The following is a 12,849-nucleotide window of genomic DNA, read 5'->3' on the forward strand; positions in this document are numbered from 1 at the left end:
ACTTTTTATTACTCATCTTTATATTCAGGCCTCTCCTATTCATATTCCAGTCTCTTATTCCAATCAATTATTAGTTACTTGGGTAATTTGGACCCTAGCAACCAGATGGCTGAAATTGCAAACTGGAGAGCTGCTGAATAAAAAGTAAAAATAACTCTAACCCCACAAATAATAAAAAATGAAAACCAATTGCAAATTGTCTCAGAATATCACTGTCTACATCATACAAAAAGTTAATTTATAGGTGAACAACCCCTTTAACAACTGGAGGGCCATAAAGTTCATACCCATGATGTATGTAGGATGTGCACAGGAGGATACAACTAAATAATACAGATGCTTTTTGTAAACCTAGCACCCAATAACATTATCTCCACCCTCTCGGATCATATCAGATCGTATATGAGAAGGCTCATGAAAACTGCCAGTCATTCATTAAAAGAAGCATTGTCCTATGTGCCCTTGAAAGAAATACAAACACATTTAGCATTTAATGCAGCTAAAATTAAATCAGGGTCTTTATGCAAGAATTGTAATTCCTATGCACTTCTCAGCTGTGGCCAGGAGAGGGAGACATTGCTCTACTGGACATTTATACTGGTCCCTTTTTGAGAGATACCCAATAACCCTACAAGTTTGCCCAAAACACTTTATTATTATTATTATTATTATTATTATTATTATTATTATTATTATTCATAAACATGTATATTTTTCAAATAATAAATAATATAATAAATGGGTGTATACAATGACATACAAATTTACATACAAAAACAACCAATACAAAAGGCAAAGGGGTCCCTGCCCTAATGAGCTTACAATCTAAATAGAGTGGAAGAAAGATGTGATGGGCATCATACCTAAACCTGAGGTTGTAGGTGATTGGATGATGGACCACAAAGATGGCCTTGAAACTTATTGTTAAATACAAGTATGAGGCCTTTTATCCAGAATGCTCGGGAATTGTGGTTTTCAATTTCTATACCTTAAGGCTACTTATAAATAATTTAAGGATTAAATAAACCCAATAGGATTGTTTTGGCTCCAATAAGGATTGGAAGGATTAGCTATCAAGTACTCAGTACTATTTTATTATTACAGAGATAAAGGAAATCATTTTAGAAATCAGAATTATTTGCTTAAAATGGACTCTGGGAAATGACCTTCCCATAATTTAAAGCTTTCTGGATAACGGGTTTCCGGATAAAAATCCTATACCTATGTTGTGTTTTTGGGTAATGAAAAAAAAAAAAGAAAACAACATTCTTTGCTTTACTATTTCTGATACTTTGGATCTTTGACTCACCAAACTTCCCAGAAACCCAATACTAATAACTGAAACATAGCAACAAGTGCAACATTCGCTACCAATCAGCATATGGCATTTAATGGTCTGCTGTTGGAAAATAAAACAATTTGTAGCCCAGCGATTTAAAGGGGTGGTTCACCCTTAAGTTAACTTTTAGTATGTTATAGAATGGCTAATTCTAAGCAAATTTTCAATTGGTCTTCATTTTTTTAGAATAGTTTTTGAATTATTTGCTTTCTTCTTCTGACTCTCCCCAGCTTTCAAATGTCACTGACCCCATCTAAAAACAATTGCTGTGTAAGGCTACAAATGTATTGCTATTGTTACTTTTTGTTACCCATATTTCTATCTAGGCCTCCCCTATTCATATTCCAGTCTCTTATTCAAAGCAATGCATGGTTGCTAGGGTAATTTGGACCCTAGCAACCAAAAACCAATTGCAAATTGTCTCAGAATATCACTCTCTACATCAAACTTAAAGTTAACTCAAAGGGTGAACAACCTCTAAGCATAAGTTGTCCTTTAAGCTGCTTTCTTCAAGCATACGTCTCTCTTTACATCACAGTTCTACACTCAGCTATACAACGGCCACAATTCATTCAAAAAGGCCCCGGCTCTTACCTTCATCACTAGTGTGAGGCTCTGTGCCGTTGTCGTGATCACCCTCCTCAATAGCACCCGGCTCACTGTGGGGGCTGTCACTGTAATAAACATAAGCACCATTACATCCAACATACAGCATTATTGGTGTTGGTGGGGGAACCCCAGGGCCACCATCAGGGGGCACAGAGGGGACAGTTATCCTGGGCCCACAGGTTTTTGTGTCTTTTGGGGCCCCGGCCATGCTTCACTTACTCATGAAGTCAATAGAAGAATCATGCTGACACCGGAGCCAGGGGCAATCCTGCCTATTTTGCCTCCCTCCGTACGGACGCCCCCCCCCCAACCCGACCCCCTTCGGCGCTGAAAAGGTGAATGTCGTGGGGAGGGGGCCACATCACTAGTGCAGGGAGCACAATTGTGCTCTCTGCAGTAGAAGAGCCGAATTTTCGGGTTGAAAAAACGGAAATTCGGCTCTTGAAGTTACCAGGAGCCTCAATGGTGAAGAGCCCCTGACCAGAGCGCCAGTCCTCTCTTCTAAGTGCAGAGACACACGCTCAGATACGGGGAGATTAGTTGCATGGCGACAAATCTCCTCTTCTTCTGGGTGACTAATCTCCCCGAACTGCCTCCCGCCGGCTAAACTGTAAATCGCCGGTGGGGCAGCTATTGGTGCTCTTCGTTTTCTAAAGTGGCCTGAAGTTGCCTCACGAGGACACTTCGGGCGACTTCGGAAAACAAATTGCTCCGGGTGCCATCCTGCCAGCAATTTACATTCTAGCCGGTGGGAGGCAGTTCGGGGAGATTAGTTGCCCCATAAAGAGGCGGTTTATCGATGGGAGACTAAATCTCCCCGAATCTGAGCGTGTGTCTCTGCCCTAAAGCTTGCAGCAGGCTGACAGCAGGGGGCCTGGCTATCAAGTAAGTGAAGCATGGCTGGACCCCCCTTAAGAGCCAAACTTATGGGGGACCCTGCCAAAGATTTTTTTTAATATGGGGTGGGGCACCAATTTTTTTTTAACTTGGGGGCCCATAAAATTTTGCCATACAGGGCCCCGTGATTTCTGAACTGGCATCTCATTGGTTAAAAAGATTCTCACAATAATACAAGGAAAAGCATTGTACACACAGTGCCCTCTAATTATACCGATTCATCAGACCACTAATTAATTACTGTAATATAGGATTTGTCATACGCTTATGTAAAAATAACTCGGCTATTTCCAACCGTACATTGTAACAAATGAGATGAAACACAGTTAACTGACTGATAACATTTTCCTATCGGGGGGACTGGAAATAATAACCGTATAAATGGAATGTTCTAATGTCAAAATGCATTAATTTGCACCAAAAAAAACACAAGGGCTATCAGCACTAATCATCCGCTGATTAGGATTCATGCTATATTAGAGATGTAACAGGAGAGCCTCCTGCTGTTCAGTTAAAACAAAAAATATCATGAAATCTAAAAAAATGTAAATTGCAAAAGTGCTCAAATGAGCACTTTGAGCAATTTAAATTTGTAATACAAATGGGTATATATCCCTAAAATGGCTCATTTACAACTGCCAATAAAAAAAGCTAAATATGGACACAAAACTGGGCATTTGTTTACAAAAGTACTTTTCTCACCTACAGGTGCACCTGTTCAATCAGATAAATTGCGTCCAATAGCAAAAAGTACTGATGTAATGATAGAGGGGAATCTGGGATTTATCCAGTTGAGGAACTCGCCAGAAGAAAGAAAAAGGAAGGTTCTGAGGTTTCTCTGTTTAGGAAAGGCATAAGAAACCTTCGGTAACTTTTATCACGTCTTTCCTAAACGAGGGAACATCAGAACCTTCCCTTTCCTTTATTCTGACAAGTTCCACGACTGGATTATGGTCAGAAACTGATCAGCAGGTGGCGCTGTTGTAATAAAATTCATTATATTAGCAGTACATCATTTCCTTACTATCTTGGAATCTAAAAAGGAAATAATGTGAATAATCCTGTGTACAATTAAAATTAAGTGCTCACCAGTAATCCTCTCCTCCAGTCATGCACTTTTCATACACCGGCCCCTCCAGCTCACGATGACTTGGGAAAATGGATTCGTGGCTACCGATGATGGTTTTGATGACCTCGTTGACATGTGCTTGGCAGGACACAGGATCTTGCCCATCTGGAATGGGCATCAGGGTTGGTCCAAAACAGATGGCTAGGTTGTATGGATCCATCATGTTCTCATCACTGTACTGTGATAAACTGTGGCACATTTCATTGAGATATCAGTCACTGAGCTGCTGAAATACTTAGTATTACTTAATTTATATTAACTTATTATCTGCCAAAAACAGATCACTTTATTTTGCTGCTCAGATGTGGGCTGGCTTGAGTTATTAAGCCTTGGATATAGGTCACATTAGACCTGGTTATATCCCACACTATACCTGACATACAACATTAAGCATTGCACACTAGGGATGTAGCGAATGTCGGAAAAAAAGTTCGCGAACATATTCGCGAACTTGCGCAAAAACGCGAGCGGTTCGCGAACGGTTCGCGAACCCCATAGACTTCAATGGGAAGGCGAACTTTAACATCTAGAAAAGACATTTCTGGCCAGAAAAATGATTTTAAAGTTGTTTAAAGGGTGCAACGACCTGGACAGTGGCATGCCAGAGGGGGATCAAGGGCAAAAATGTATCTGAAAAATCTGCCTGTGTGTGCTTGGAAGAGATAGTGTAGGGGGAGAGCTGTTAGTGATTTCAGGGACAGATGATAGTAAGTTTGCTGGCTAGTAATCTGCTTGATACTGCTCTGTATTGGAGGGACAGAAGTCTGCAGGGATTTGAGGGACATTTTAGCTTAGGTAGCTTTGCTGGCTAGTAATCTACTGTTCTCTTTAAACAACTGCCATACGTTGACCTTGTAGGCATTGTTTGCCCAGTTTTTTTGGACGCAGCCACTGAAGCACAGTTGCCAGAAAAAATATGCCATATAAATGCTGAAAATAGTCATTTTTCGCCATACGTTGACCTTGTAGACATTGTTTGCCCAGTTTTTTTGGACGCAGCCACTGAAGCACAGTTGCCAGAAAAATTATGCCATATAAATGCTGAAAATATAAATTTTTTTGGTTGCAGCCACTGAAGCACAGAGGCCAGAAAAATTATGCCATATAAATGCAGAAAATATGCATTTTTTGGTCGCAGCCACTGAAGCACAGTTGACAGAAAAATTATGCCATATAAATGCTGAAAATATAAACTTTTTTGGTTGCAGCCACTGAAGCACAGAGGCCAGAAAAATTATGCCATATAAATGCAGAAAACATGCATTTTTTTGGTCGCAGCCACTGAAGCACAGTTGACAGAAAAATTATGCCATATAAATGCTGAAAATATAAATTTTTTTGGTTGCAGCCACTGAAGCACAGAGGCCAGAAAAATTATGCCATATAAATGCAGAAAATATGCATTTTTTTGGTCGCAGCCACTGAAGCACAGTTGCCAGAAAAAATATGCCATATAAATGCTGAAAATAGTCATTTTTTGCCATATACGTTGAGTCAACGTATGGCAAAAAATGACTATTTTCAGCATTTATATGGCATATTTTTTCTGGCCTCTGTGCTTCAGTGGCTGCGGCCAAAAAAACTGGGCAAACAATGCCTACAAGGTCAACGTATACACTACTACAGCGGTGGATACGGATTACGTAAAATATATGAATGCTGCTTGAAAAAAGTGACTCCGGTGTTTTTTCTGGAGACGGTAATATTATGGATATTTAGACAGAATGGGAACAAGGTCACACAGCTCGATGGCGGGTTGAAGAAAACAGTGTGCAAATAATGCCTACAAGGTCAACGTATACACTACTACAGCGGTGGATACGGATTACGTAAAATATATGAATGCTGCTTGAAAAAAAGTAACTCAAGTGGTTTTTCTAGAGACGATAATATTATCAATATTTAGACAAAATGTGAACAAGCTCACACAGCTCGATGGCGGGTTGAAGAAAACACTGTGCAAATAATGCCTACAAGGCCAACGTATACACTACTACAGCGGTGGATACGGATTACGTAAAATATATGAATGCTGCTTGAAAAAAGTGACTCCGGTGTTTTTTCTGGAGACGGTAATATTATGGATATTTAGACAGAATGGGAACAAGGTCACACAGCTCGATGGCGGGTTGAAGAAAACAGTGTGCAAATAATGCCTACAAGGCCAACGTATACACTACTACAGCGGTGGATACGGATTACGTAAAATATATGAATGCTGCTTGAAAAAAGTGACTCCGGTGTTTTTCTGGAGACGGTAATATTATGGATATTTAGACAGAATGGGAACAAGGTCACACAGCTCGATGGCGGGTTGAAGAAAACAGTGTGCAAATAATGCCTACAAGGCCAACGTATACACTACTACAGCGGTGGATACGGATTACGTAAAATATATGAATGCTGCTTGAAAAAAGTGACTCCGGTGTTTTTTCTGGAGACGGTAATATTATGGATATTTAGACAGAATGGGAACAAGGTCACACAGCTCGATGGCGGGTTGAAGAAAACAGTGTGCAAATAATGCCTACAAGGCCAACGTATACACTACTACAGCGGTGGATACGGATTACGTAAAATATATTATGGCTGCTTGAAAAAAGTGACTCCGGTGTTTTTTCTGGAGACGGTAATATTATGGATATTTAGACAGAATGTGAACAAGGTCACACAGCTCGATGGCGGGTTGAAGAAAACAGTGTGCAAATAATGCCTACAGGGCAAATAATGCCTAAAAGGTCAACTTATACACTACTACAGCGGTAGTAAAATAAAAAAAGTAAAATAAAAAAAAATGAATATTAAAAAAAAAAAATTAAAGTTGGTGCTGCTGAACTACTAGGAGCAGCAGATTAGCACACCAGTCCCACTCCCCAACACTGCTAGACTAATAGCACTGGGCTCTTATAGTAGTAGTAGTAGTAGTAGTAGTAAAACAACAAAAAAATAAATAAAAGCAGTCCTTACAAGGACTACTGTTATTGCAGCAGTCAGCAGATGAGATCAGAAGCAGGACAGCTGCCCACTGCAGCTACATACAGAGCACTGCAGTAGAAGGTAGATTACTAGCCAGCAAAGCTACCTAAGCTTAAATGTCCCTCAAACCCCTGCAGACTTCTGTCCCTCCAATAACAGAGCAGTATCAAAACGATTACTAGCCAGCAAACTTTCAACTGTCCCTGAAATCACTAACAGGCAGCAGCTCTCTCCCTACACTATCTCTTCAGCACACACAGGCAGAGTGAAAAAACGCTGCAGGGCTTCGGTTTTTATAGGGAAGGGGAGTGGTCCAGGGGAGAGCTTCCTGATTGGCTGCCATGTACCTGCTGGTCTGGGGTGAGAGGGCAAAAAAAAGCGCCAACAATGGCGAACCCAAAATGGCGAACGTCGCGCGACGTTCGCGAACTTCCGGCGAGCGCGAACACCCGATGTTCGCGCGAACAAGTTCGCCGGCGAACAGTTCGCGACATCTCTATTGCACACAAATATATATTGACTCACACATATAAAACAGCAGTGGGAACCGCTACATATACACTCAATATACATTTCTGGACCTGGTACTGTTTACTTATGACCAAACAAGCATATATAATAGGGATGCACCGAATCCAGGATTCGGTTCGGGATTCGGCCTTTTTCAGCAAGATTCGGATTTGCCTGAATCCTTCTGCCCAACCGAACCGAACGCTAGTTTGCATATGCAAATTAGGGGCGTGGAGGGAAATTGCGTGACTTTTTGTTACAAAACAAGGAAGTAAAAAAATGTTTTCCCCTTCCCACCCCTAATTTGCATATGAAAATTAGGATTCGGTTCGGTATTCGACCGAGTCTTTCGCAAAGGATTCAGGGGTTCGGCCAAATCCAAAATAGTGGATTTGGTGCATCCCTAATATATAATGAGTATTTCCTGGAACATCTAGCCATCTAGCATGAGTTTCTGAGAATATGTACAGGATCTATTATCCAGAATGAAAGGGACCTGAGGTCCTAAGAGACAAAGCTTCAAAAAACTGTCACCCTGTCCCTATGCCTACTTATTAAACATGTTTACGGTAGAAGCTAATACCCTAAACCTCTTTCACAAAGAATAGCGTAGGGATCTGAAAAGGAACCTATAGAACCCACGCAAAAATGTCTTCCTGCAGTCTCCCGTAAATCTGTGTCACAGTATGGAAACATTTATACTATTATAGCTGAGTGGGATTATAATAACACAAGCAATCTGGTTCTTTCTTAATTGCAAACTGTCAGAAGCATGGCATTCCTGAAGATGCTGTAGGAATAGCACTAAACAGATTGTAGACTGAATTCCGAGACTAAAAATAACCCTGGAAACAGCTCGATATGTTGTTCTGACTTCAGGGAAATATTATATATACAAGTGTAGGCAGGAGTGGCAGTGTATATAATGTTGCTATCAATTGTACATATAAACTCGCTAGAAGGACCTGCCATTCAAGAAAATATATAAATAGGAAGGGATTTTGAGCTTTAAGGGTAAGACCGCTTGAGATAAAACATTGGCCCATTACCATTAGATACACTGGGGTGAATAAATGCATTATTAACCCAGGGACAGAATTGAGTTTCTCTATACTGCCTGCTCTAGGCCTTTTCTTTTCCATATGGTCAGGCTGGGGTGCAGGGCTAGGATGCATATGGCGGAGCTGATGGAGGTTTTACCACTGCGCTGGCCTCTATGGGCCTGCAAAAACATGCCCTTAATGCCCAGAGCAAAGCTTTTTTTTAACCTGCCTTGGCCTGCCCATATGAATAAGCCCCAACCTATTTCTCATAATGTGCATAATATATCATGTGCAGCCAGAGCAATGTGGTTGAGTAAGTACTGGGAGAAGACTGCATTCAATTACTCATGGAGGTGTCCCTAGCAGGATAATAGTTCAAACTATGTGGATATGCGCTTTTAAGTTTATTCTGTATATAATGAAGGAAAGATAAAACTACAAGCACTGGGGACCTATGAACCTTCAAATGTTTTTTGGAGGACCATACAACTCCTAAATTCAACTGTTATGGGGGAGCAAACAAATCTGGAGGTCTGCAGGCAACCCAATAGGATTATTTTGCCCCCAATAATGATTCATTATATCTTAGTTGGGAAAAAGTACAAGGTAATGTTTTACTACAGAGAAATTTTTTAATAATTTGAATTATTTGATTAAAATGGAGTCTATGGGAGATGGCCTTTGTGTAATTCGGTGCTTTCTAAATAGCAGGTCTTGAATAATGGATCTCATACGTGTATATAGTTTATATAACATAAATATTCGACTGATGTTGATGAACACCCTATTTCTGGAGAGCATTAGTCAACCCAAACCTGGACTCTTTGATGTTAAAAAATCGACGTTGTGTCTAATCTAATAGCATTTGGAATGAAGACTCACTGGTTGAGGAAGGCAAAGAGGTATCTCATGACCACCAGGACGGATTTGGGCAACGTGATGAGGATCTGACGGATATGATGCACCCTCTCTGAAGGGTTCTCTATCTCTGAAACAAGCAAGACAAGAAAGTCACTTGACATAACAATTTGACAGCTCTGGCTGAACAGTCCCACTCGAGTCCCACTCAGCAAATGTGTTGACTAAGGGGTTTATACTGAGGCACAAGACAAATACTTAGACATTTTTCACATAGCCATCAGGTACGATGGCAAACACGCTGTCTGAAATGTATAAGATAAATGATGAGGTATAGAATAATCTTAAACACATTTAGATTTAGTTGACTGAGGTCTGGGTGCATGCTGAGCAACCACAAGGATAAGCTTAGTAACTAGGCACACTGAGTACTATAGAGCCAACAGTGACATTTGCTTGTAACTCAACATAATGCACCGTGTCCCAAGGAGATGCTAATGAAGAACAATGTAACGATAACTGAATCTAAAGATATAATAATATATATATAGATATAATATATAAAAGATATAATAATATATAAAAGATATAATAATATATATATAATGAGATAAAGATATAATAAATAGGTGAGTCCTGGGACTTGCTATACTACTATATTATACTCCTGTAGGTTGATAGTCCACATAAGGACTTTTAAACAGCCAATCACAGACGTTATTTGGCATCCCCAGGAACTGTTTCATGCTGGTGTTGCTCCCCAATTCTTTTACATTTGAATGTGGTTCACAAGTAAAAAAAAAAGGTTGGGGACCTCTGTTCTATACTATAGAGAATTGGTAAGTTAAGTGGTACCTGTGCGAGCGTGCAAAATGACCAAAGTTTTTCCAGCAGACCTTAGGGATACTCACTGATCGTTGCTATCAAGTCATGAAACCTTTCCTTAGGAAAGAGTGGGTTTTCCAGGCCGCGAAAGTACAGCTTCAACACACCCGCCACTGAATTAATGTCACGTTCACTGTGATCTTCCACAAGTGGATCCTCACCTGATCAGAGCACACAGGTATAAGTCACACAGGTTTAAGTCTCACTGGCACCTTTCTAAGCTCAGCACTGTCCTTAACCCAGAGAAAGTCTTTTACATACATTATTGAATTAAACAATTCCGTTTTTCACACAGAGCACTTCAAAGTTACATATAATAACAAGAACAGAACAGTCACCCCATTTAATTACAGGCAGTGTACATATAATCACATTTGTTCACCATTACAAAAGGAAATTGACTCAGCTCCAGCTGGGAGATAAAGTCATCTCTGATCTAAATGGATATATATTGGGAGGCTATCAATATAAAAAAAAGTGTAAATTTTAATGTTCTGTCACTGGTCCAGTCATGTTGATTTGCTGACTAATTCAATGGTGTGACCACCAAAGAGGGAGTCAGAGATAAATTACAACATTGGTCTGCTGAGTCTTAAATTTTAGGGTCAGGGCACACGATCAGATTCAGGGAGATTATTCGCCCGGCGACAAATCTCCTCTTCTTCAGGGGAACTAATCTCCCTGAACTGCCTCCCGCCGGCTAGAATGTAAATCGCCGGCGGGAGGCAGTTCAGGGAGCATGTAAATCACAGGCGGGATGGCACTCGGAGCACTTCGTTTTCCGAAGACGCCCGAAGTTGCCTCATGAGGAAACTTCGGACGACTTGAGAAAACGAAGTGCTCCGAGTGTTATCCCACCGGCGATTTACATTTTAGCCGGCGGGAAGGCAGGGGAGGCAGTTCGGGAGATTAGTGGCCCCGAAGAAGATGAGATTTATTGCTTGCCGACTAATCTCTCCCCAAATCTGCCTTTGTGCCCTGACACTTACTGTCCTATACTGCATGCCCTGCAATTAAAGTGTATTGAATGCCACTGTGAGCCTTATCTTTTGACAAGGCTTTCAGGCAATTTTGCCAGAATAATGCTAATAAGCATTTCCATTAGACCTTACTAATATTTCAACCAGCACCCCCTTCTATTTTTGCATTGTAGCAGGCTCTGGGAAATATCCAAGTGGTTGAAGGCAGCATTCCCCCCAAAGTGTTGTCCAAACTGAGCAGCATTCTATTTCTATGTATTCCCTAAACGGCTTGGCAGAAGTTTGCTGTACTAGTAGCTCTGATGCCTAATTAGGCTGTTTTAGCCTCCCAGCAAGTGTTCTGTGCCAACTTGGGAAACAGTATTTACAGCTAGTGTAGATAGCTTTAATGGGCATCTGGGGACCTGAGGTCTTACCTCTTTCAAATGAATTCTTGATGTCATTAACTTCAATCTGAGAGCCTGGAACTCGAAAAATCCCCTGCTGCTGGAGACCTGCAAGAACACATGAGAAAATTATGCAGGTTCAGAGAGCTTGCACTCAGTATTACCTACATTATTACTATTCATATGTGACATTCCTTTCTACACAGTCCTGCAAACTAATAACAAGTGATGATGTCATGCGTCACACGCTGATGTTGCGTGTTGACGCGCCGGCATCATGGCGTTGCGCACGTTTTCAAGCATTGGCATCAGAACGTGTCACGTGGAACTCCTGGGCGCCGCCATCTTGTCCATGGCATCGGAGCGGCTGGTAAGTATCCCTTACAATCCCCCTTTTAACAATATCCTCTGTGCTGCCTCAGAGATCACCTGAGCAGAAATACTACAACTCTAACTGTAACAGGAAGAAGTGTGGAAGCAAAAGACACAACTCTGTCTGTTAATTGGATCATGTGACCTAACATGTATGATCCCAGAGGGAGGCCCTTATTTTTTAAAATGGCAATTTTATATTTAGGATTACTCAATGCCACATACTAATAAAAAGTATATTATTATGAAAATATTTACATGAAGCAAGATTTTACATTTGAGCTGTTTTATAGAATATCGTTTTATAGAGACCTACATTGTTCGGGGGTATAGTTTTCCTTTAAGGGAAACGGTTATGTCTACATATAAAACAGATACATGTACATATAAATACATTTTATTACAACAGTGCCACCTGCTCGTCAGTTTCTGACCACCAAGTATTTGAGAAAGCTGTCAGGAGACAGAGGGCTGGTCTGATGTTCTTCTGGTTATATAGGTTTACTGAGTACAAATATTTTCTACAAGCTGCCAAGCCCCCCAAAACACCTTTTAGTGCCCCAAAACGTTGGCAAGGTGATCTTTTAAGCAAGGCTAAGTTAGAACTGCAGATGTCAAGGTACTAGAGCCCCTCTATATTCTTGTAAACACCTCCATGCTACCCAGTAGTGGCAGGGTAAGTTTTCTCTATTGTTACACCCCAATCTACCTGCTCCATCTATTATTTTGTATGGGTCCTTCAAATCAGCAGCCTAAAAGCAGACACACAACAAGCTTTCTAACTTATAAGTCTGGAAACAGATCAAACCCAGACTCGAACAAGTTGGGGGTTGTATTTACCTCATTGCATAGTTCAGAGAGAAGG

General features: G+C 40.7%; 1 protein-coding gene across 3 annotated transcripts in view; it reads right to left on the bottom strand.

The window, feature by feature from the left end:
• The window catches only part of LOC108714634 (SLIT-ROBO Rho GTPase-activating protein 3), a 107,970-nt gene that overhangs the window by 10,486 nt on the left and 84,635 nt on the right, over positions 1 to 12,849 (bottom strand). For 2 of the 3 annotated variants that reach the window (XM_018259033.2, XM_018259034.2), the window contains exons 14-18: positions 11,643 to 11,720; positions 10,273 to 10,407; positions 9,386 to 9,491; positions 3,935 to 4,162; positions 1,934 to 2,013 (exon numbers count right to left, since the gene is read on the bottom strand). In XM_018259033.2, coding sequence (XP_018114522.1) covers positions 1,934 to 2,013; positions 3,935 to 4,162; positions 9,386 to 9,491; positions 10,273 to 10,407; positions 11,643 to 11,720 — 627 coding nt within the window. Of the gene's footprint in view, positions 1 to 1,933; positions 2,014 to 3,934; positions 4,163 to 9,385; positions 9,492 to 10,272; positions 10,408 to 11,642; positions 11,721 to 12,849 lie in introns of those variants that run through there. The other variant, XR_001935390.2, reaches the window with a different exon arrangement.

The sequence above is a fragment of the Xenopus laevis genome, chromosome 4L, assembly GCF_017654675.1.
Source record: "Xenopus laevis strain J_2021 chromosome 4L, Xenopus_laevis_v10.1, whole genome shotgun sequence".
Classification (NCBI taxonomy): Eukaryota; Metazoa; Chordata; class Amphibia; order Anura; family Pipidae; genus Xenopus; species Xenopus laevis.